Source organism: Rhamphochromis sp. 'chilingali', assembly GCF_963969265.1.
Source record: "Rhamphochromis sp. 'chilingali' genome assembly, chromosome: 15".
NCBI classification, from domain to species: Eukaryota; Metazoa; Chordata; class Actinopteri; order Cichliformes; family Cichlidae; genus Rhamphochromis; species Rhamphochromis sp. 'chilingali'.
The window spans coordinates 13,737,566-13,763,191 of record NC_137942.1 but is presented as its reverse complement, the minus strand read 5'-3'; the positions used below and the strand labels follow the sequence as shown (position 1 = coordinate 13,763,191).

General features: G+C 38.3%; 3 protein-coding genes across 6 annotated transcripts in view; 1 reads left to right on the top strand and 2 right to left on the bottom strand.

The window, feature by feature from the left end:
• Positions 1 to 3,105: 3,105 nt before the first annotated feature.
• LOC308411661 (neuropeptide B-like) lies at positions 3,106 to 4,009 on the top strand (the record flags this gene model as incomplete). The annotated part of the gene is made up of 2 exons (XM_080905631.1): positions 3,106 to 3,363; positions 3,881 to 4,009. The coding sequence occupies 2 exons, from the start codon at positions 3,106 to 3,108 to the stop codon at positions 4,007 to 4,009; spliced, it is 387 nt and encodes a 128-aa protein (XP_080761757.1).
• A 625-nt stretch (positions 4,010 to 4,634) lies between these two features.
• On the bottom strand, positions 4,635 to 17,455 carry LOC308412214 (guanine nucleotide-binding protein G(o) subunit alpha-like; the record flags this gene model as incomplete). Its single annotated transcript, XM_080906386.1, has 10 exons — positions 4,635 to 4,825; positions 7,030 to 7,117; positions 7,822 to 7,893; positions 7,980 to 8,109; positions 10,696 to 10,824; positions 15,057 to 15,217; positions 15,711 to 15,803; positions 15,894 to 15,985; positions 16,075 to 16,210; positions 17,417 to 17,455. The coding sequence occupies 10 exons, from the start codon at positions 17,453 to 17,455 to the stop codon at positions 4,635 to 4,637; spliced, it is 1,131 nt and encodes a 376-aa protein (XP_080762512.1).
• An 824-nt stretch (positions 17,456 to 18,279) lies between these two features.
• LOC308410783 (ethanolamine-phosphate cytidylyltransferase-like) overlaps positions 18,280 to 25,626 on the bottom strand; it is a 31,523-nt gene continuing 24,176 nt past the window's right edge. For 3 of the 4 annotated variants that reach the window (XM_080904394.1, XM_080904392.1, XM_080904391.1), the window contains exons 2-13: positions 24,570 to 24,658; positions 22,120 to 22,281; positions 21,945 to 22,011; positions 21,777 to 21,861; positions 21,659 to 21,700; positions 20,563 to 20,695; positions 20,353 to 20,435; positions 20,197 to 20,274; positions 20,027 to 20,092; positions 19,873 to 19,938; positions 19,700 to 19,788; positions 18,280 to 19,497 (exon numbers count right to left, since the gene is read on the bottom strand). In XM_080904394.1, coding sequence (XP_080760520.1) covers positions 19,383 to 19,497; positions 19,700 to 19,788; positions 19,873 to 19,938; positions 20,027 to 20,092; positions 20,197 to 20,274; positions 20,353 to 20,435; positions 20,563 to 20,695; positions 21,659 to 21,700; positions 21,777 to 21,861; positions 21,945 to 22,011; positions 22,120 to 22,281; positions 24,570 to 24,651 — 1,068 coding nt within the window. In that variant the 5' untranslated portion in view covers positions 24,652 to 24,658 and the 3' untranslated portion in view covers positions 18,280 to 19,382. The remainder of the gene's footprint in view (positions 19,498 to 19,699; positions 19,789 to 19,872; positions 19,939 to 20,026; positions 20,093 to 20,196; positions 20,275 to 20,352; positions 20,436 to 20,562; positions 20,696 to 21,658; positions 21,701 to 21,776; positions 21,862 to 21,944; positions 22,012 to 22,119; positions 22,282 to 24,569; positions 24,659 to 25,626) is intronic. The other variant, XM_080904393.1, reaches the window with a different exon arrangement.

Here is a 25,626-nt window from a genome sequence, read left to right as displayed (position 1 = left end):
AAAGTAGCAGGCTGTAGGTGACCCCACAGGACCCTCACTGTTTGGTTGTCAGGATTTTGAAATGAACAAAGAAAAATGACTGAGGAGCCTTTGACTGCACAAATAAGACGCTGCTGATGCTTCACTTTCCACATATTGCAGAGAACACCTAAAAAAGACAGATTCACTCGATAGCTGTAATCGTTTAGCATTCTTGTAAAACATTAAAGAAGATACAAGTGCTGCATTTACCTGTCAGAAACAGCAACATTAACATCCATGTCAGGTGTCTGTGTTCTTCATACATACTTGAAACTCCTTTCTGATGTTAAAATGCTCACAAGAAGAGACATTTGCAAGTTTGCATTTGATCTTTTGTTCTCAAAATGAACATCTCTTTTTTTTTCTTCTTTACTGATTTTGTACTCTAGATACTGTACACACTGCTTCCTGTAAAGAAAAAAAAAAGACTTAAAATCAGGTCATCTAAGCCGCAGTTTCAAGAAACACGATATCTCTTGCCGTTTAACTGAGAGCAGTACCGAGAAACCCCATCCCCTGTGCATGTGCGTGACAGTCTGATGCTGCTTTGTTGTGGTGAAAGCAGAGTTAGAGCAGAGGTAGCAATCGGGAGCTGCGTTTTTTAATCATTTTTTGTTTAACAATGTGCACATTGTGTCGTTGTCCATAAGACACTGTTTTGGTTTATGTGTTTCATTTATTTGCCTTTTTGGATTGAGTGATTATGAAAAATAAAGTGTGGAGGTGAAGGGGTGGTGTAAGACTAAAATCTTACAGTTGCATTAGCTGTGAACTGAGAGGCTGACATGATTAGATAACCAGCTTTTTCTGCATTTCAGGATCATAGGAACTTCATAAGAGCTTTACTAGAATTACTCAGGCTGTCTACGGTGTTTCCTCTCTTCAGATGCTCTGCCAGGCCTTTGCTGCAGTTGCATTCACTTGTTGCTCCTTTGTGAGTCTTTCTGCCTTCTGTTCTGTCTTCAGTAAATGAATAACATGCTTGTGATCAGGTTATTGACTCAGCCACTTAAGAGCAATCTATTTGTCTTCAGATATTTTTGGGTTGTTTTGCAGCTGCGTTGTGGATCTTTACCATCTGTAGCCTAGCATAAAGCCACTTTTGCATTTATCTTCTTTCAAATGATCATTACACACATTTTTAATGTTTTATCTTTAATATTACAGTAATAAAAACACGTTGTTTCAGACATTAGCACAGGGGGATAATGGGGAAGGTGAGTATATGTAACACATAACGCTTGACAAGAACTAATACGTATGTCACTTTTGTTAGTAACCAGCTTGAGAAAAACAGAGAGAAAATGGAATGAAAAATATGTTCAAATGATTTATTAACAACAATAATAACCATTATTTAATCATTATCCATCCATCTATTCTCTTCTTATCCAGTTCAGGGTCACGGGGGAACTGGCGCCTATCCCAGCTACTATAAGGCAAGAGGCAGGGAACACCCTGTAAATGTTATAATTGGCATCCTATTCTCATGGTAAATGGCCTGTATTTGTATAGCACTTTTCTAGTCCCTAAGGACTTTACACAACCAGTCATCCACCCATTCACCAACACATTCACACACTGGTGATGGCAAGCTACATTGTAGCCACAGCCGGATACTGGCGCCACCGGGCCCTCTGACCACCACCAGTAGGCAACGGGTGAAGTGTCTTGCCCAAGGACACAACAACCAAGACTGTCCAAGCCGGGGCTCGAACCGGCAATCTTCCGATTACATGACTTCCAGCTCTTGAGCCACGATCGCCCCTATCATTCTCATGATAATCATCTTCCTTATTGTCAAATACATGGATAGTTATATATTTAAAGGTCATATAAAGTATATGAATTCTACCCACATAATGCACAGCTTATATAAAAAAAAATATATATATATATATATATATATATATATATATATATATATATGTAAATTGTAATGATAATTAGCAGAATACTGATCGATCAGTTCAAACTGTGTCATCAAGTCACATCCACCATGTTTAACAGATGATGTGATATGTTTTGAATGATAAGCCCGTCCTTTCCTTAAGATGATCTTGGTTTCATCCACTCAAAGAATGATGTTTCAAACCTGAGCAGACTTTTCTTTTTCTAGATGTTTTCCAGAAAAGACTGATTTGTCACCTGTTGTTCACTGTAGGTGAATCATCTGTATTTAGATTTCAGCAGGCCTGTCTTGAGTGGAGATTTTAGGCATTCCTCATGTCTAAGAAAATCCAAATTGATCATCTTTCTTTTTATCTGATGTCTTTTTAATAAGTCTGTTGTTTATTTTGAGTTTCTATGATGACATATAATTCAGCTTCAGCCTTTATCATAGGTGAGTTGTTACACAGGGGCTTCAGTTAAGAAACAACAGTAGTCAGTCTGGATCTGGTATAACGATTAAATATTTGCAAAAACTGAAATGTGACCATTTGAGAAAATGCAACCAAAGGTCTTTAAGATCACACTAGCCATGAAGAGTTGGTGAGGAGTTCTCAGACTGGCCCCATGAATTGTTTATACGCAAAGATACACAACAGGCAGCACATTTAACTCTGTATTTATAACAGACCAAAGGCTTTGTATTTTGTTCTGCACAGCAGCAGTTTCTATGACTACTTTCCATCGCAATAACACAATGAGAGGGATTTCCATACTGACATATAAACACCTACGGAATTAACTAATGTTGAAATAAAAGGCCATACATTTGGACATTAACATGGTCAACTGCCCAGTTATTTTGCAGCCTGTGTAAGTGGAGGGACAATGTTTTTAAAAAATTCCTGTAATTTACCATATTTTGTTAAATCCCTTTGATTAAAACCTACAGGAATAAACCGAGAATTTGCGTCACCCTGGAAATACACGCATCAAACACACCCCATCTAAAAGCGCAATCTAGCCTATAGTATATCAATGATCGCGCAGCTTTCCGTGACGAAAACTAGCTGCATAATCACGGGTCGCTATAAGTAGACTCGGAAAACGAGGATACAAGCAGTGAGCGGTCACTTCCAATAGGACTTGTTGCTCTAGAGTAGAGGTGCGAACATTCAAGCGTCAGTGCTCGTCATGAAGAGGTCTCCTAAACTCGCGCTCCCCATTGTAGTCATCTCAGTGCTGGTCGCTTGCAGTCCAACGGAGGCATGGTACAAGCAGGTGGCCGGCCCAACCTACTACTCCGTAGGCAGGGCGTCCGGTTTGCTGTCCGGTATTCGGAGATCAGCTTACGTGAGGAGAGAGGAGCCGCACCATGCAGACACTGACGAGTCCGCAACAAACAACGTGTTCTCCGAGATCCCGGCGTCCAGTTCCTTCTTGAAGACGATGGTGAGTGGTCGCTTTTTAAAAAGAATTTTAAAAATCTAATTTTCTTTTCGACTAAGGATAGCACGCTTACAGGCAAACATAAATAAAATCTAGTGGAAAAAAATGAAAAGTATTGTTTTTATGATAATCTGTTACCGTCACTTCAGTAAGGAAGGAGCTGTCCATTCAGCACCGTTAGACTCTTATTTGTACTTTTTTTTTTAAGCACAAATAATAAAGTTAAGTTTTAAAAAAATATCTCATTTTATAGCAAAATATAAAAATTTAAAGCTTAACTGTGCCAGTCTGTAATCTACAATTTTCCAAATGTTTATTTTTAGAGCAACAACTTTTAAGCACTTTTTTCCACTTTAAATTTTGTGTAAATGTTACGTGCAAAATACCTCAATGGTACTTCCTTAAAAATTAAAAATAAAAATCTTATGTCAACTTACTCAGGTTTCCAGAATATATAAGGTTATTGATTTCGGATGCTCTCTCATGCAGTACCATTTGTCTTTTTCCTCTCTCCAAACAGCCTGTTTGTATAAAAGACATTACACCAAACCTGCAGAGCTGTGAACGCATCCAGGACATCAAGGCTTCATTTCGGTGCAAAGCCGATGTCTTCCTCTCTCTGGACTCGTCAGATTGTGAAGCAGACTAAGCAGCAAAGCCAACAGCTGGGATAGATGACCAAGCATACTTCTTGCAGGACTGACATTTTAAAACTGGACATTTTAATAGGTGTTGCACTAGAGACGCTACTCTTATGAACCATTTGACTAGAATAAACCTGCTCTAAATTTTTAAGCTTGAAAAGAAATGTATTAATGTTTGAGTTTTCTTGAATAAAGTATTTCATCCTTGTTCAGTCTGCTGAGGTATTACAGTGTGATTTTTTGCTTGCACCCAAAATTGCAAGCTGAAATGCCTTAGCTCAAGCACTGCAATGACAAGTTAGTGGTACTAAATGTCAACATTTAAAATGAAACATTTCCAAAGTTGCAGTTAACCTTCTGTTGTCAACGAAATGTTGCTGCATGTATATTTTTGGGTTTTTAACAGTAAAAGACAGGGTAAGAAGAAAAGAGCCAAATTATAAAATGATCAGACATGCTTAAAAAGCATATGTTTATTTAAAATGTTATAAAGTCAGAAAGGAAAAAGAACAATTAAATAGTGTTACTTCATCAGATTTTGAAGTTCTAAAAGACAAAAGCACACATGAGAATTTACAGAGAAATTACAGCAATGAATGACTTAAAACAATTTAAAGAGTCTCAGAAGACTTAAACAAGCTGAACAGCTTCTAGGTTCCCCCTCATAATCTGATCAACGACCACATGAAATGCCACCCGTACGCTTGTGGCGTCTATGGCAGTGGTGAAGTGGTGGTACACAGGCCTGTCAGGGTTGCTGTTACATGCTGAGAACATTGCAGTGATATGGTGGGCTGCAGCATCCACATCACCATCAGCACCTATGATAGCAGGAGAAAAAGAATTAACTGCGCAAAGGTTAATCAGTACATTTCAAACCAGGCATTTTTTTGTTTTTCTTCATAATCCCCAAACGGACTAAGAGCTTCCTTTAAATGACCTGAAATGTGGCCAAGACAGCATCACATAGTTGCTGCAAATTTGTCAGCTACACATCCAGGATGTTAGTCTCCTGTTCCACCTCATCCCAAAGGTGTTCTATTGGATTGAGACCTGGGCCCGTATCCCTAAAGATTCTGAGAATCCTCTCAGAGAGCTCCTAACTTAACCTAAAAATTCCTTGCCAGGAGTTTTAGCTTAGAAGTGATTCCAGAACATTTTCAGTGAACTCTGAGCAAGGAATGGATGGAAAATCCTATCTTAGTGAGGAGGTGTGGTTGACCCCGTTGCTAGGTATGAGTCATCATTTCAAAAGCCGTGATTGGTTGATCCTACAAGTTTGATGGAAATGAGCTTTTGGTGATAATGAGCAGAGGATGTACCCTCAAATCAATAAACATATTATATACTCTAATCTTATGCTGACTGTAATTGTAAATAATATTTCACATTCAAGAAAATATCTGGAAAATGAATAGTAAGCTGTAGGGGTTATAGCCATTAGAATCTAAAATATGTGAAAACTTAAACTCATTACACCCTGTTCAAATAATGATTCATGTCTTATTTTGCTCATATAAATATCCTAGCTGGCATATTTTGTACTTTCACTCCCATATGGACCCCATTGAAAACAAGATGGCCGATCTCAAGGGGCTGTCCTTAATGAAGTAGAAATCACAACGTTACAAGTCCAGTGTGGTCTTAACGAGGGTAACATGGCTCAGCTTTTAGCAATGTCTGTGATTGCAGACCCAAGTCATCACTGCTGCATTGTTGCATTTTCCCGGTTGCCAAATACCTCGGGGTTGTGATTACTTTCGTCTCCGGTGTAATAGCGTTGTGGCGTCGAGTTGGTGAAGTAATTGCATCTCTAAGGAGATCCACCACAAACATGATTCCTGCACGATCCAATCTGTAGCATCTCAATAATTCCCTGTCATCCAGTGTTTGCAGGACATCTCTCCTGCCTCTTCTGTTGGCCATTTTGTGCAGCTGCTTAGGGGAACTCCTAAGCCACTAAAAGTCCTCTTCCCTGCTCTTAGCAGATCTCGCCTTAGGAGCCCTTTTAAGCGCTAGGAATCTTGAGGAATAGCTTTTATATTAACTGGGATTGTCGTGTCACTTTTAGGGGAAATTCTAAGAAAACGTCATGACTCTGAGAATTTTCTTAGAATTTGGCCGCTAGGAGCCACTTTTTGCACAAAGATTCTTTAGGGATACGGGCCCTGGTCTTTTGAATACAGTAAACTCAGTGTAATGTTCAAGAAACCAGTTTGACATATTATCCTACTGGAAGCTGCCATCAGAGGATTGATACACCGTGGACATTTAGTGACAATACCCAGGTAGGCTGTTGCACTTAAACAGTACATAATTATTACCAAGGGGCCAAAGTGTGCCAAGAAAATATTCCCCACACCATTATACCAGCCTGAACATTAAAAGGCTTTCATGTTTTTTAATGCCAAATGCTGACCCTACCATCTCAATTTTGCAGCAGAAATCGAGACGCAGATCAGGCATCATTTCCAACCTTCAATTGTCCAATTTTAATGACCCCATGTGCAAGCATGTTGTGCATTCAGAGATGCTCCTCTGCACGTCTTTGCTAAATAACAGTTATTTGAAGTTCTTTTCCTTCCTAGCAGTTTGCTCAATCTCCTCTGACATTACCCAGAGAACCGATGCTTACTGGATAATTTGTCTTTTCAGATCATTTTGTGTGAAGCTTAAAAATTGTGTGTGAAAATCTCAGAAGATCAGCAGTTTCTGAAATACTCTGTCACTTCAAATCAACTTTCTTCTTGATTCTGATGCTCAATTTGAACTTCAGCATGAAATCTTAACCATGTACACATACTAAATGCAATAAAATGCTATCATGTGATTGGATGGTTAGATATTGGCATTAGCAAGCAGCTGAATATTAGCGGTTGAGAGTGTGGGTGTGTTGTGTTGCAAATTAATTCTCTTGGAATTGTAGTTCACAAAAAAAAAAAAATCTCATAAAGGTTTAATTCCTTCATATGTCTTAAAAAGACATTTAGAAAAGAAAAGTGGGTGGAGGGTTTCTATAATGTACCTTTATAGCTAGAATGGTAAAGTCTCAAGTGTCTTCCAGATTTTAGGATCTTTTCCCGGAAAAGGTCCGTTTTGTTCATGAACAGAATCTGTAGGAGAGAAATAAGGAGTGTTAATAATACAATTATTCCTGCTGAAACCTCTTCACTGGGATTTTCAACAACATGACTCTCAGTCTCAAATATCTACAAAAGCAACTGTTCGTACACTCGAGGTCCATTTTAAAGAAAGAAAAATATCTGAACATTCAGCAGCATTAAAATCACTGGTATGCAAAAACCGGTATGCCAAGACATGCAAGTTCAGATCCATCCAAATCAGCTACAGTCAGTATGAAGTCATAATTCTAACCATCTAAATAGATTTTCTTCACATTTCTCGTGTAACACTATAATTGGTTGTTCAGTTTTAACACACAATCATGCAGAAATGATTCAAATTGAAAGAAAATTAAATCCTTCAGTTGTATTAAGTTCAGGTGCTGATGGCTGATTTTTGCTCATAAAAACAATTTGACATTCTCAGTATGAAAGAAAACTAAACGCAGCGTCTCTGAAACAGTCCTCGCAGCTTCTTTAACTAAATGAAATATCCTGCATCTCAGACTTTGTATGCCTAATATGTATACTAGAAATGAACAAAACAGTCCTTCAGTCATTCCCACAAAGTTTAAGACACGGCACAACTCTAATATCCAACTTTCAAATATAACATTTGAACCCTTTAATCAATTAATGGTAGGAAGAACATGATCCAATAAAGGGTTAAAGAAACTCAAACTGCAAAAACTTACCATGGTGGTTTGCTGGAAAACCGTGTGGATGCAGATTGATGAAAAAAGTTCAAGACTTTCTTGCAGCCGATTCTAATCAGGAAAGCGGCAATTTTAACTCCAACTGAGCAAAATCCACTGGCTGTAGAGATTTCTAATCACAGTTTGTGACAACATACCACAGAAGGATCCTCCAGTAGTGCCATATCATAGCTGTTGAGGGCCACAACAAACACCACAGCTTGAATACCTTCAAAGCAGCTTAGCCACTTCCTCCTCGCACTTTGCTGGCCTCTGACATCATACAGCCTGTCAACAAGAAAAAACTTTAAGCTTTATTTAGAAAAAAAAAAAACAAGTTGGGAAATAGAGTAATCACTACCTTTTACATATTTTATAGCTCAAAATTAAATTGCTAAGGCCTTGGTGCTCTGAAATAAAGTCGCCTGAGAACATTTCATATTTAGAAATGATACAATTTATTTAGAAGGAATGCCATTATGCAAATAAGTTAATTAGGAGAAGCAGAGGCAACAATCTGTATAAGTAGTTTTACTTCATTTTTTTAAGTTAGGAAGTGTCTCACTACAAATCAAACCAGCAGCTGACTGGCCTCATTGTGCAGCTCTGGATAAGCACCCAATTCATACGGCAGCGTGCTCGACACTCAGAAATAACATTTCACCCGTTTAAATTATTGGAGCAATTTATCTCAACAAGACTCTGCACCAAGTGAAGTGAAGGGTCTTGGTGACACAGGTAATGAGTTCCCATTTTGGGGTGCTATGATTGCCGTCTTCATGTCAGAGACAATGAAGCATTTACCCCATTGGTCAAGAGTAAGCGTTAACAAGCTGGGTGACAATAAGTTTTAACAGTGGCATTTAACAGCAGTATTTATGTAGTGAGGACAGAAAAGCCATCATTTATAATGGAAAGAGGGCTCTTTATGGCTTTTCCCCATTAAGTACAAGAACAGGATCAGAACTAGATATAGACAACTTAAACACTGAGTTCAGCAAAAGAGATGGGACTGACTCAGTCTGCTTTAGCCATATTTGCAGGGCAACAAAATATTCATTATAAAACAAAAAAGCATTTAAGATCAATTTAAAGACAGAACACAAGACAAGAAAACTTAAATGAATTTAATGAAATAAATTTAAATGAAACCACTGAACAACAGTGATATCATATCACCTGCTACAAAAAGCAGTATGCTTCCTTAATTTGGTGAGATTTTTTCCTGCGTCCATTGCAACTGCATTTTGAGTAAAAAGCTAGAAGCAGCTAGTAGAACCAATGTCACCTCGTAGACTGGTTGAAAACACAAAAGCACTGTGCGATAAACAAGTTCAGAGAATTGAATCTAAACAATATTTCAGTTTTCATTGTGTGCATTCAGATATCAAATTTAAAGTTTACAAACTATAATTTAGTAACGTCATATTATTCATATTTTATCAAGAAAAACAGGAAAAAATCTGAAGGGTGACACTGCGGTCCTCGAAGCAGCTACAGTATATAAAATATTCATATTCAAGTCTTGGTATGATTCTGTTTGTGACCCACAGACCAAATAGAATCACAGTGAAGGGAAAGTAGGCAGGAGGCATCATGAATGCCTGGTTATTCTGAAAAACAAGAGTTATGGGAAAGAAAGTTGGGATTTCAATGAGTCATAGCTAACTTTCTCTATATTTCTGCTAATACTTTTGGAATATTGAGTGGAATATAGAGTAAAGTCCTCCATATTTCAAGACTGATTCATTGCCAGGAAGCCACCTGCCTTCACTCAGAATTGCTCATGAGGTTGGACAGAGTGCATCTCGATAACCTCAAACTGATATGCAGGAAATATTGATTCATTTCTTAACTTTTCAACAAATAACTTGAGAAACAGTCACAAGTAGATAATCTATCACTATTTAGCACAGTGTGCTAAAGTTACATTGGTTTTGTGTTAAAAATCTCTGAAACTATCAGCCTTCAGGCAGTTTCATAAAAACTATGACCCAGTAATTTCCACCACTTTAATTCTGGATGCGTTTGTTGCAGTTTATGGCGCTCTCGATGCCCATTTCCTTGACTCAGTCATTACTTGGCTGTCCAATAATGCATTTGTGCACAAGCGCACAATCTACAACAACAAATCACAGCTTTCTTTAAAGCTTTCTCGTAAAGCACCACTGGTATATTTTATTCCTTTTTATGTGCAACTACAACATTCCTGACATAAGTCATCAGATTGGTCTTTAGTGGTTATGCATCAATATCTAGAGTCCTTTTATAACTACATAAAATGTTATCTTCTAAAGATGAAAGACCTCTAATCTATGTAACATAAAATATTTGTAGTGCATTGACTAATGCACACGGGCTGCTATTTAAATAACAGCCCGTGTTATTTAAATAGTCCATGAGTGTTGTTTCAGCTGCATGTGCGGTTTTGGTCTATATTTGTACACAGCAGCATATTGCAGTGTGTGAGAGCAGGGATTTGATTCATCAGGCTTAAGTATAATGGCCGATTTTTAATCCAGATTTCCTCATTTTGTTTGTGTTGGAAGAGTGTTAAGGGAATAAAAGAGTTCATTCAGTGATAACAAAGGTTTATGCAAACATGCAAAGAGTTCAACCGTCTCTTGAAAGTATAGTGAGGTAAAATAGTTTTAATATTCACTGAGCACAGGGGAGATTGAGTGGCAAACAGTAAATCTTAAATGTGATTCAGATTTTTTTCTCATATTTTTTCAGGCAATCAGTGGTCCACTCTAAAGCACTGTTTCAAAAAATAAAATATTAATTAAAAAAAATAAAAAATAAAAAAAGGAAAAGTATTACAGGTACAGTTATTTAATCTTTGCACTGTCGTATTTGGACTTTGTGTCTTACCGAAACATAGTTTTATCAACTTGAAACTGTGTCTCAATGATTCCACAGGTCCTCACTCTGACTCTCAGAACATCTGCATCTGTGGGAACGTAGTTTGGTGCGATGATTCGACTCATGTTCTCAAAGAAACTGGAGGAAGGGAAAAGAACAAAGGAGAAGGAACATGACTTCAGACTACAAGTCACTGTTTTTTGCCAAAATTTAGTTTGTATGAGATCACACCTACATTGTACATGTAGGTGTGACTGGACATGATACAACCACCAATTGCAGGTGAAAAATGCATATTCCCCAACTGCTTTGGCAATGGTTCTAGAGGCTGCTTGCTATCACTGGGTAAAACTGGTTGCAAAAAAGCCGCTGCACCAAAATCTTAGACTGACACAGCTGCCTATAGTTTTTCATTTTTGTCTGTAGACACTTAGCAACTACTTGCCAAGTGGTAGTAAAGGTGCAGCTTTTATTTTGAAGGCAAACCGTTTCCATTTCCTGTTTGTGTTGCACTACAGCTCAGAGTAGCTGGACAGTGTTTCTAGACAAGTCCATTACCTCCATTTAAAGTACAACAAAGTGTTAGCAACAAAAGCAATCACAAAAATATTTTCTCCAATCAGCTGGGGAATATAGTTTGTTTTTCCCAGCAACAGGTGGCTGCTGGTGGGTGGGCGGATATGCGATCAAGCTTTAGCAATCATTTTCCTAGTGACTGCTATAAAGTCTCCAGCAATCACTCACAGCTAATGGGAGTCATGCCTCATTTTTCATTTCCCCATGACCCATGGTTGCGGACCACTCTATATCTTGTGTAACTGGGCCCTTCTTCACTTCTTCAGCTTGTCATGTGACCAAAATGGGGGAAACTTAACGTCATGTGGTTAGTAGTCACATGTCAGTAAAACATCAATAGAAACTTCCCAGTTTAAGGAATTGGCAGCTAGTGTTTTTAGCCTTTTAAAATGCTGCTTTGTGTTTTTAGACAGGCCATGTTATTATGGCATATGGTAACTTGTGTTTTCTATCATTAATTATAGGTACAAACAATTTACTGTTCCATTTAAATTATTATTCCAACACAGCAACTATTTCAACTATTATCAAACTGATTTAGACAAGTGAAGAAAAGTCAGTTCATGATTATTTTAAATTTCATGCTGAGATACTCGCATATCCAAAGTCAGCATAAGTAACAAAAAGAAAACTTTGGAGCACAGATGAAGTTTGAGAACAAGCCCAACTAGAATGCAGATGGAGGGGAGTCTCTGTAAACAAGGAATGGATATTTATGGATGCAGCTCTCTCACATGCGTCATACTGTAGAAGCGCACACCGCTCCCCAGCAGTTATTTTTTGGGGTCAACATATGTTAAAGTAAAAGTGTTCACAAAGTCATCTTCCAAAGTAAGACACCCTAGGAACTAACAGAAAAACATCAGGAATTCTGAAGACTCTACTTTCTGCACTTTGACGCTTCTGACACACAAACAAAATAAACATGCCAACACTTATATACACAAGGAGCTAAAAATAAGGGTTTTAGACATTTTGATTTTAATTCATGCATGTTCCTAAAGGTCCTGCTCTAACAGTTTGAAGCTCTTCCAGAAATCTTGTGAAAGTCTAATGGACAAACAGACTTTATCCAAATTCTGAATGATGGAAAGAAATTGCTGCAATTTTTAAAAGCACATTTCTCCATTCTGAGGTCCTCATCAGTTCACTTGATTTGTTAGACTGTTTTTCTTACCATTTAATAATGCACCAGACAGGCCTGGACAACAGGCAGGCTATTTTATCACCCTGCTCTTACTATGGACCCATGCTGCTCACAATTTGCAAAGAACGCAGTTTTTAGTTACGTCATGTTAAAATAACCATTTGTTCCAAAAACCTGGTGACTCTTCAGAATTAATGCTGCTTTCACAGAGGTCCAAGTTATGCTCGCTCACCATACATGCTAGTTGTTAAACCAATCACAAAGTCCCCACTTATTCACATTTAAAAGGGTTATATATCATTTAAATAGCAGTTTTACAGACTTGCAAATCATTGCATTCTTTACATTTTCTAGGCAACATTTTTTTTAAGACAAAACTGTAGTTTAGTGGCAAGATGATCAAATAATATTGCTTAAAAGTGATCTACTTGCTTTAAAGTAATTAAAGGGGAACACCATGAATGATATAATATTACAGAAAAGTCAATCACACAAGCTTAAAAAATGTTTTGCTCTGAATATGCATTATTTATAATTCTGTGCATACAAAAAAGCAAAATTTTACCTCCTTAACAGCAACAAATTCAAGCTGATATAAAGTAGTGCTGATTAGAATCTGTTTCTAAAAAGCAGTTACATCAATAGTTACTTTGTAGTAACAGCAAATTTCAATTTAGCAACATGAACAGTTCAGCCGACGCCAAAGCTGATATCAGAAGTCATTTTACACATTTAGGTAAATGTGTAAAATGAGGGGGGGGGGAGTCAAGTGTATCACAATAGTCCAATCCAACATTTCCGGAGGGAGAAATCAATGCAGGGTCCAGCAGTGTGAAAACATAGACAAAGAGGCAGTCGGGTTTCACGTTATCCTCCAGCTCTCAAGTCCGAGTTCTGATAATGAAGCCGTCACAAATCTCTGAGACTGGCCACATGAAAGAAACTTTATCTCAACAGATCTACTTGCCTTTCCCTTTGAGATAACAGCTTCTATTCAGTCCATTTGTTCTACATTCAAAGATAAAAATTACTAAAGAAATTTCCATTTAAAAGACCATGCAACCAACACTGACCACAGTACACAGTCTTATGGTCTTTAAATAAGAGTAACCTGCAATTTAAGCCAATAAGTCACAAAATTCAAGAGACATCCTAATGAATGGTAAATGGTAAATGGCCTGCATTTGTATAGCGCTTTTCTAGTCCATAGGACCCCAAAGCGCTTTACACTACATTCAGTCATTCACCCATTCACACACACATTCACACACTGGCGATAGCAAGCTACATTGTAGCCACAGCTGCCCTGGGGCGCGCTGACAGAGGCGAGGCTGCCGGACACAGGCGCCACCGGGCCCTCTGACCACCACCAGTAGGCAAACACGGGGTTAGTATCTTGCCCAAGGATATTTGGCATGCAGCCAGGATGCAGCCTGGGATCGAACCACCGACCTTCTGATTAGTGGCTGACCTGCTCTGCCACCTGAGCTACAGCCACCCTTACACTCCACTATTAATTCAGGCTGAAGGAGAGGTCATTAAAGGCATCTTGATCTATGCTCAACTATCAAGGTAAGGAAATCTCAGAAAGTTAAATCAATTTATCTGAACGTAGCGGTTTTTATAAGAGAAATAAACGAACTGAAGTAGTCACAGTACATGTCTAGATTAACTTTGAGCCATAATTGAAAGAGACATGTTTTAATACTAGTAGTCAATAATAATGCAAAAACGTATGTCATGAACCTTCAAATCAAACATGAATTACAATTTGATTTGTTTATTGGGTCACAGTGATGCATTAAGAATGATTTCAACAATGACTGCAAAACAAACTGCCTTTACATAATAATCAGAATTTAGCAAGCTGCCCGGGGAATATCAGATATTTACTAAATAAAATATCACACATGTGAGAGGGGGTCTCATAACTGCACTTACAGGGAAAAACAATAAGGCCATTTATTAAAACATATTCCACACTCACATTAACAATTCCCACTTCACCTGATGACACAACACACAAATCATCTATGCTGAGTAGTCAGGTAGGATTCATGACATTTTACAGGCTGCAGTGTAGCTGCCACAGCTCGCTTTTTGTTTTTAACTGAGCATCTACATTTGCACAACCTGAGGACAACAATAGGGAAAAGACACGCTCTGACCACTTCAATAATAATAATAATAATAATAATATAAATAAATAAATAAATTGTTTTGAAAACATACTAGCTGTAATCTAATATCTAAAAACACACACAGTTTATCAAATCCAGAAAAGTTATGTCACCACTGAATCATACGCCAAGATAGTGAAACTGCAACTTCATACACATCTTTGGATTCTCAAACAAGAAAACTCAGACATTAATTGTGTTTGTTTTATCTGCGCCACTCTAATTTTCATCTCCCTGGATCTCTGCAAACAGTTTTTTTAATGTGGTCCAATTAAGCCTATTACACAAATGTCACAGAAATCATTTCCTGAGCACAAGTTATTCTCAGCGCTCTCTTTACCGTAGCTCTGTATTGGCAAGATGTGACGCTATGCTTCTTACTGGGCAATTTCCCATGACATTTGCCACCATCAATCATAATTGGTCGTGTTGTGCAACATAAAGTCACTTAATGTCAATCTACTTACTAGAGAGCAGAGTCGTTCAGCTCAAACTCGTATCCTCGGGCTGCAGCTGCTCGGACTCCTTGGTCGGACCAAAGTGCACAGAAAGCATGAGCCATAAAAGGAAGGAGCTCCTGATCGTCCCCTAAACACTGGCTGCAGGACAGGATGGAGCGAGCATGATCCTGATAGGGACAATATTGTTAAAAGGAAAAAAAGAAAGAAAAGAAAAAAAAAGAAGACACTAGATTTATTTTGGCATTAGAGTAAATACGATCTTTCGCCTCCAATCTGTAACGCCTGGACTCCAGAGTCTTCTACCTTGTTCTTGTTCGATTTAATACTAAATAGGCTTATCTGGCATTTATACGTGAACAGTGGCAGGATATTTTATATGACGATATCTTGGAACACCTATGTATACATGGCCTTAAAATCCATTCTTGCCATCTTGATTGTGCTCACAGGCTCATCTAATTGCATCATGAACTCAGACTGTTTTATGTGCTTTGATACTATACATTAAGTAATTTGCATCATTTCATTCTTTGTTAAAGATTGGGTTATAATGATGAGTCCTCTGTACTGATGCTGTGTTGTGTATGGATAGAGACTGTCATCTAGTGCAGGGAAGAGGAGTTGCAATTAAAATGGACTACAAAGACCTCTTAATCTCACCTTATTCTGCTTGTTAGCAAGGTTTATCCTCAGTGTCCCCATGCCTTGCAGAACAGTCTTCATAGAGGTCAGAAGATTGTCCAGTACTGCAGGCTGAGTGAAACATGTCAAAGACATTTTGTCATTTATCTGCCACCTACAAAGTTGTTTTGGCCTTTAGGCAGGACAGATAACTCGTTTTACCTTGAAATTTATAAGCTCTTGTTTGGAGAATCCATGATTATGGATTATCTTTATCTGTTTGACAATTGTACTCTTTCCAGTCTCTGGAGCACCTGACACATACAAATCGAAGGATTAATTTAATTTTAATTTGCCAAAACGTAACTAAAAATATATAACTGATACATATATGAATAAATACCGAGCATAAGGATTTTGACCACATTATTCTCCATGCTGGCATGTTTGTGAAGGTCCCGTTCTATTTTAGAGCTTTGGACTTTTGCCTTTTTATGCTCCTCTGCAACATCCTTGTGAAGGCACATTCCCAGGCACAGCTAATGAGAGAGAGAAAACAATATGCAAATTATAATGTATAAGATACACCTTTCACTTTAACACTTACATACCGTTCATACTTCATGTTTTCATTTATTCAATTTTAGATAAGAAAACATACTGCCCAACTTTTCAACAGTCACTTTTCTTTTTATTTCTTTCATTTTCTTTCCTCAAATACACTATTCAAACCTTTGTGAAATAAGAAAACGGGTATTATTTTATTTCACATTATGCAAACTAATATAGTGAATAATAAACTAAAAAAATCAATAATAATAATAATAAATTAATCACATATTTATTTCAGAATACTTTATCAATCCCTCGGGAAATTATGTGGGTTACAGTTGCTCCAAGACAGTAACAGACTAAACTAATTAAGTAACAAGTTAAAGAATTTACAAATTTAAGAAATAGCACTAATATATACAAATTGCTCAATTATAAATATCAAGAATATTAGCAAAGAATATTACAGAGGTGGAATATATATGATTATATATATTTATTCTAAATAAATGTGATAAATACTTTGGACCACAGAAATATTGTTTAATAATATTTTATGTTTCATAAAGATAATTTTGTAATGTTTGTTTTATATTTATGTCAACAGGGTTGTCACAGACAGATGGGCAGGCTTTGTTTGGTGACACGTTTTTAACAGTTTTAAGAAACATTTCAAATATTCAAAACAAAAGTTTCTATACCTTAATCGTTATATTTTACATGCATTTTAGTTATCAAGTTAGAACAATTTTTTTTTGAGGGGGGGGGGGGGGGGCGTTCTCAAAAATTAGCTCGTATTTTTAAATGAAAAACAAATTAAAATTTTGAGAACTTTTTCAACAACCACGTCTACATGTCTGAGGAGGTGTGTAATTTATACAACAAACATAGGTTTTAGTGTTTAGTGCATGGGTTATTGTAAATCCAAAAATAGGAGAGGAAATACCCTGCAATTAAAGAATGACTCGTTTTTCCCCTCTAATTTTTTGTGTGTGTGTGTGTGTGTGTGTGTGTGTGTGTGTGTGTGGGGGGGGGGGGGGGTCACTTTAGGATAAGTAATCGCAGTTCAGCTAACAGAAGAGGAGCAGAAGAAAGTACTTTCACTGCCGCCAAATGTCTAAATGGGTCAAGCCAATGACTGTATATTCTAATTTTAAGAGATCCTGAGTTGTTTAAATGAAACGATGACTCACCTGCAGTGAGGCTGGCAGCACATTTAGACATGAAAACATCTCTGCGTTGTTGCTGGTCACTCTGGGATGGTGATAAACCGAAGTTATTTTTCGTTGGGGTGATAAAAACAAACGGAATGGCTAATTGGCTTTAATTAGGGCCACGTGCGTGCCTCTGTCTTTCAGAATGCGCGCCGCGTTCATGCTAGCTTTTTCTTAGAGGGTCACGAGCTACACCCAACTAAATAAGCTATAGGTACTGACCTGTATGCGTTGTATTCCTTTAAGGCTGAGGTGAGCTGTTCATTTCCCCAAGAGGCCACTTGAGAAATCAGTGTTTGGCTTATAAGATTATACAAAGATGAAATTAAGCACATTTGACTTATTGTCGTGAACCTCCGCAGCAGTCCCAGTTTCTCATGTGGACCTTTGAAAAAATGAATTGTCCACTCCTGCTTTAAAACATCGTAATTAGTAATGATCGAAATTAGAACATGGTCTTATTTCAGCTTCATGCCTCCAGTTTAAATGTGTTTTTATCAAACTTTCTTCCACAACATGTTTTTTGAAAGCTTACAGCACATTGCTGTGCGCTAATCAGCTGCTATTAATAATCTCAAATTAACGGTTTGACATTTAGCGAACTCTGTGTGACTCAGATGTGGCAAAATTAAGATCAGATTATCTCCTTCTGTCTCTCTAATCAAAGGTCACTTCTGTGTCCAAAACATAACTCTACCCTTTTTATAATGTGACTAATGTGCGGCTTCATCATCCGCCTCTTAAACTAAGGAATCAAATTAGAGGTGAAGACAAATCACACCGTGTGCATGAAAGACAAAAAAGACAGCAAACAGCTTTTCAGAATAAATTCTTATTATCAGCAATAATATACTGCAGCCTAATCGGTTTCTGCAGCATATGTAACATAAAGATTATAGCCTATACTTAATACATTCCAAACACACATACAGACATATCATTATGTTTCTGAAACGATGCAAAAACATCTATACAGTAATTAATGGAGAGGAGGCGAGTAAAATATACATCTACAAAAAATATATAATTTAATCCTGTTTGATATAGAGACAGACGTTAAATTGAGACTGCACGATCAACTCAACAACTCTGAGCATCTGCCATAGTCTTCTAGTTATACTGTGAAAGCTAAAGGTTTAAACAGTATATTAGAATAAATGTGTAGCATGTTGGTTAAAAAAAAAAAAGAGCTACTGCACACAAAAGTCCAGGTGTTCAGTTCAGATCTCAATTATGTGCATTTTTTAAGTTTCGAAAAAGAAACGGAACAAAAAACTAAATTGAAAATGTTTCTTTAAATTCCGGAGTAGTCAGTGTTGTCTGAAACAGAATCTGGTATGTACAGAAAAGAGAAGCAATGAGATTTATCTCCTGATTCTCTAGTGTTTTTCAGCGTCCTCCATGAGCCTGCGGTCACTTTATAATACACACAGACACACACAGTGTAATCGATTAGTTGTGAGGCTAGCCCACTGCTGGGCTAAACAGCAGCATCTGTCCCGCTGAAATGACAAATCAAATCACATCGCAAGACAGTGCAAGATCTCACACTGCATATGCCCAAGAAATAAGATAAAATGCCTTTTTTTAAATAGGAAAAAAGTATTTTGAGAATTAAAAATGACATAAAATAGACATTTGAATATATAGTGACATCTTCCTCCAAACTTTGAATATATCTTATCATTTGCATGTGCGATTGTTGACTGACACAAACATATAATTGCATATGCAGAACATGTTAACAAACCCTCGTAACACACTATATTAATACCTGATGATCCCACAGCAGGTTACGCCACCCTCGTCAAAGAAGGGGCTGCTGTTAAGACTACTGATATTAGCCAGGATCACGTGTGGAGGGTGTCATAGCACTTACAAAAGGGTTGATTATAATGTACATGAGTTTATATTAGTTGAATATGTCACTGTTAGCTGGAGGTGCCTACAGCACAGCCTGTGCTATTTCTTTAGTCTTTTCCTCCTCTAGTCTCTTCATGGCTTCGATCACTGCAATCTCTTTGGCCTCTTTCTTCTGGTTCCTCGCCTCAAACAGCAACCTGAGTCAAGGGAAAGTGTAAGTAATATATAGTAAGCCTAGTTTCAAACAAATATACACTCATTGGCCACTTTATTAGGTATACCTGTTCGACTGCTCGTTAATCGAACTAATGTAACTGTAAATGTTAACTAACTCCAGGTTAAAAGGTACCATGATTGCATCAAGATGTACGATAAATTTACTACATCTGATTGTTTTACCTGTTTTTGATTATCCTTTGCACGATGGCGTCCGTAGTGAGGCTGTTCCCGCTGTCAACAGTGCGCAGGATCCCTTTTCTTCTGGGCTCCTGAGTATTAAGGAAAAACTGTAAGTAAACACTTATATATGTGTTTTCATAAAAAAAATCGCAGCATATTTGTGGGAGTCTTACAGCATAAGGGTCAGATCCATCTTTGTCGGGATATATTTCTGTCTTTCCGTGGCAAACGAGATCCACCTGTGGAAATTAAGTCACGTGTTTCACTGTATTATTTCTTCCTGTTACCTATGCAGTGATAAAAGTTAATTATAGCATGTGCACGTACCTTAAAATGATCCAGCAAATCTTTTGTGACAGCAAACGGTGCACCGATCACCACTTCTGACACATACTGTAGAAACAAAAAAAAAAGAAAAAAAGAATATAATTCATAGATTTATAATCAATGAACTTTCATTGTTCTGTGCTGATTGATAAAGTTTAAACAGAACTTACTCGACAAGCCAGGACGCTGAGAGTCCTCTCGTGGACATTCATGATGGGGTAGTTTTTCCCTTTGTAGCGATTCACCTCCTGAATGATATGAACGCAAGCATTGAGAAATCTCAAAAGGAGGCAGTAAATGTCTCACAAAGATATAGAAATACTGACCTGATCAAAGTGTAGCCCCACTATAATGTAAGGCTTTTCTGCAAGCTTATGCACGGCTTCCAGAAAGTCCACATGGCCAATGTCTGGTAGGAGACTAGTCAGGAATGCATTCCAAATACTATTGCGTAGCAACTGTTTTATGATTTAAAGGGAAAAAAAGGTTGGTGTATAATCAATTCTAGCAATTATTGTGAGGTTAACAAAGGATACGGAAGAGATCAAAGGCTCCTGCCACATAGATTATAGTTTCTCCAGGTTGAGGCTCCTGGCCTGAGGCAAACTGGATGATTTTCTGAGATGTCTGAAGGAATTGAGACACCCCTGTCCAGGGACTATGGCCCTTCTGGTCAATCAAGAAAGAAGAAAAAGAAGTGTAATGTGACAAGTAGGAATACAACAGATTTACTTCAGTATAGCTGGTAGTATTAACAGGGACTAGAAAGTATTTCTCTGATGCTACCTTTTCTTCAGTGGTTCCATTACAACTCCAGAATTGAAATTTTCAGACAGACACTGCGTCTACTTTTACAATTAGGCTTAAAACTTGTTCTTTTAATAACGTTTACAGGTAGATGTTGCTATAGGCTGAGCCTGCTGTGACGCCCTGAGCATTTCCTCAGAACAGATCACATTCTGTTAAAAGGGGCTTCTTCATTCTCGCCATTACCTTGCTGACAGGACAAGTCAGATTTGTGGAATTTTTTTTCCTATAAGACACTAGGGTCCTTTACCTTACAGCATAAAGTATCTTGAGGCAACTGCTATATAAATAAAATTGAATTGAACTAAACTGAGTATTGCCCCTACATATGAGACCAGAATTAAACTTGTGCTGCATCACTGCCACCCAGTGGTGTAAGTGGTCAATGTCACCTTTGGTCAATAGCAGGCCTACAAATCCAGAATGCATTTATTCATTCCTCGCCAAATTCACAGCATTACTCTTCCACTCTTAAATGTGGAGAGACCCTCTATTTCTTTGAAGCTGTTTAGAGCCACAGCATGCTGGCTCTGAGTTACTTTCCCCATCCAAAGAACAGAAGTGGCATTCAGTATTGACTGGAAAGGCCTTCCACTTGATTACAAAGTGGGTCCTAAATCAAAGACCTTTATTTAATTATCTCTGACATCTGGTCCAAACACCAAAGTTTGCTACTTAAATAACAAAACAGTTAAGTAAGAGGAAGTCAAAGAGCCAGCAATCTTTGGTCAAACACACCCAGCTGAAAGGCTTGACTTTGAGCTGAAGTTTTGATATGAACTGGCTCATAAGGAAACCATCAAATGAAGTAGAAAATTTACTTACTTTTCCAAAGTTATCTGTGTGCTCCTGATAGTCTGAAGTGTCCTAAAACAGCAGATAGGAGAAGTTTAGCTTTGTATTCTGATCTGAGCTCATACAGAGAGAATCTGGTGATACTCACAATGTTGCTGTGGTGGGCTTTGGTCATCAGCAGCATCCTGCCAACTAAGTCTGTTGTTGAAACTCCCTGGGTTCGCTTGCACTCCCTGTAACATCACGGCACAGTATGTAACTTTAAAAAAAAGAAACATCCCACCCTGGCTATGCTTATTTGGAAAGGAAAACTCACCTGTACCGTCCTGACTTCTTCACCTCTTCATATGTATCTTTTCCATCCACAGTTAATGTTATATCGTCTGAAAGAACAGCATACATGAGTTCTTCTCTAAACTTTAGAGAAATACAGCTGCCTACGACTCCAGCTACGTGTCTAAATAAGGACGTAGGGTGATGATATTCCATACCTCCGTGCACACAGAAGTCACAGTTGTACTTGTCGAGGGTCTCGAGGGTGGTGACATAAGGAGCTCCTTCCACGACCTCGTCCACCCATTTTATGGCCCGCACCATCTTATATCTTTCTTCCTGAGTGAAGACTGGGGGACCCTTGTGCTTTGAAATCTCACCTTGCAAACAAAAAATAAGTAGAGTTAGTGATGGCCCGCTTGAAGCTGACGCTCCGGAGCGTGTGTCGAAAAAAACAACACACTGGTTCAGAAGCACTGTGTCGAGGCTTGCTTCGTTTGGCAAAAGTCACGTGACCAGTGATGTCCGAAGCTTCATTACGCACGTAACTGCTTCGGTACCTGATTCAAACGGATATAAGGAAGTGAATCATCCACGGGATTCGTGGAGTGTGTTGATGGTGACAGATAGCGACGAGGTGATCATTCCACTGACAGATATGGAGCCAGCGAGGAAGAGAGGACGTTCTGGCGTGTGGGAATATTTTGAGTTGATTTTGCTCAATTCATTTTATCTGCCGAAGTGAAAAACTTGAAATGTCCAAAATCATGTTTTCATAATGTAAATATCATTACAGCATATGACTTTAGGAACACTTCCATGTGAATTAAAGCTGATGAAGACTACAAAAATGTATTTGACACTATACGTACATGACATTGCTACACAGTTTAGAAAATCATTTTGTTTATTGTTTTTAGGTGATAGTCTGCAGGACCCAGGGATACCTGCATATCTACCAACTTGCAGTGTAGTTCCTGCACTCCACAGCCTCTTCTGTTCCATGCAAGTGGATTTTCTCCAGGGCAGGAGAAACTATTTCTAAGAAAAGAAACAGACTCAGCCAGCGCACAGTAACACTAATCCTCTTGTTAACTGTAAATAACAAAAGGGCTACCTTACATTGATCATGTTTTTACTTTGCAAGTTCTTGATTAGGGATGGGTTTTGATTATCGCTTTTCTGATTACAATCCATGCTAAATTGAATAAAGTGATATTGATTCATTAAAATCCCGTGTCGATTTGTAAATTAACGTTATTATGCCTGAAACGCCAGCATCTCAGGTTAAACCTCACAACATGTCGTCAAACACCATGCAGCTAAAACAGTAACTGGGAGCAGGTTTACGGATTCTGCATACAAACGTAAACACAGAGCGCGGACCCGACGCGTCAGAATCAGATTTTGGTGCGTCGTCGGGTCCGCGCTGTGTTTGCCTCTTTTTTTTTCGCTGGCTTCTGCAGCTGCAGGTTTCATAACTCTCTGTTTACATCTCTAATTAAGTCTCACATGTGTCAGCTTTCTTTTAATAGATACGAAATTATGGATATATACTGTTAAATGATCAGACTTGTAATATTTCTGACTGAGGCAAAACTTTCCAGATTCCAATCAAATTGAATCGGATCCTGTATCGAATCAAAAATGATTCTACAAATCAGTGACGATGCAGCCCTACTCAGCTTCCTAAGCATTTTCCCTTTCCAGTTCACAATCAATCCCACCCCTAGGTCAAAAATATGTATAGGACAATTGGCCTAATCTAATATTTTGTATGAACCTGTCCAGCTGTCCAGTGATTAAACGACAAGTAGATGGAGGCAGGACTTCACAGCAGGGGCATACTCCATAATGTGCTGTGCATTATCATATGTATATTATATATATTGCTCACTTATTGTATTTACCAACATCAAGGAGTTATGAGCAAAGAAAGGCCACCATAGTGCATGTTTAAATAGGGAAAGTTTATTGATCAAAATGTATTACGCAAATACGCATTACATTTTTTTCAGCCCCCCAATCGAGAAAACAAAACCAATTACATGTTCAAAGCAACGGAACGGTGGCCCAATATCAGAGAGAACTCCACTCTTGAGTGAGCAGTGATAATTGAGCAGTCCGTTTTATTTTGCAGATTCAAGCTGCTCTTCAAAATTTTCACCACCAGATGTCACCGGAGAGGACTGTGTTGAAAAGCTTCGAGTAATGAACCGTTTTTCAATACAAGCTTCAGTGCTTCGGAAAGCTTCATTTGGCCATCACTAAGTAGAGTGATTGAGACACTCGTAACAGATGCATTTCTTCTTAAGTTGAAAGAAAGGTTGCTGCTATCTGTGCCAGCCCTGACCGTCAAGGCATTCTGTGTTATCACAATGTCAGAGTGCCCCAGTGCACTCTGTGCACCACAGGAGGGTGGGGCACAGCTAAGGCGCCCTGCTACTGTCACAACAACTCTTTCCAAGTGCAGTGGATGCAGCTGGTGCCTGACTGGTAATGACAGGACTGAGGAAGATATACAAGCCCTGCAGGTGCTATGGTAAGGAGAAATAGCAGAATGCATAGTATAAGCTAGACTATGCATAACAAATGCAGACAGAGGATTTCTGTTACACATGTACATGTGTAAGGGACACATATATGTGTACATTATTTTGAGCCTTACTGTCTGTGTGTACTCCAACAATGAGGTAATCTCCCATGGCCTTGGCCTGCCGCAGCTGGTTGGAGTGGCCGTAATGTACCATGTCATAGCTGTAAAGGAAAAACACATGAAGGAAGAGTATGATTACTCACAAAAGCTCCCTTGTAGTCAGGTACAGTGTATAGAGCAGGGGTGGGCAACTCCAGGCCTCGAGGGCCGGTGTCCCTGCAGGTTTTAGATGTGTCCTTGAACCAACACAGCTGATTTAAATGGCTAAATTAGCTCATCAACATGTCCTGAAGTTCTCCAGAGACCTGGTAACGAACTAATCATGTGATTCAGATGTGTTGACCCAAGGTGAGATCTAAAACCCGCAGGACACCGGCCCTCGAGGCCTGGAATTGCCCACCCCTGGTCTAGAGGGATGAAGTAAAGCATCAAGCTTGAATTAGAGCAAGAAGATCTGGCAGCTGTTCGTTGCATAACTCCTCTTCAAAATACCATATTTCTTTTATTATTCCTCGTCATAACAAGTAAGCCAAGAACTTTTTGGTGAACCAGATAAAAGCTGGGTGATATGTTTTAATTTTGAAAAACAACAATGTTGACAATCTTTTGAATCTTTTTTTGGCTCTTTTGAAAACTTGGATGTCAGATCGTCTTTATGCCCTCCGGATTAAAGTGAAATTAAGCGCATTAATAAAAGGAGTTTTAATTCATGGATTATAACATTTGAAAAAATACTAGTATGTATTTATACATTTACAAGGTTCTTTTAATATAAATCAGTTGGTATCAACCACAAACATATTTAATCAAAGTCTCAAAAATTACAAACAAAATGTCAGTGGGTGTGTGGTTTCGCTTCCTCTTCTCTCCTCCCCTTGCAGGATGCCATCTGTACATAATTAGATTAACACATATTGGACACTAAGATTGTAACACAGTAATCTAGCATAGTGATCGAGAACAGATGGGCATTAGGCCTCCATTGCTATCACTACTGCCAACAGTTGACATCCTGTTTTTCTTTCTGATCTACTCTGAATGCGATATGTTGGCGCTGATATAAACAACG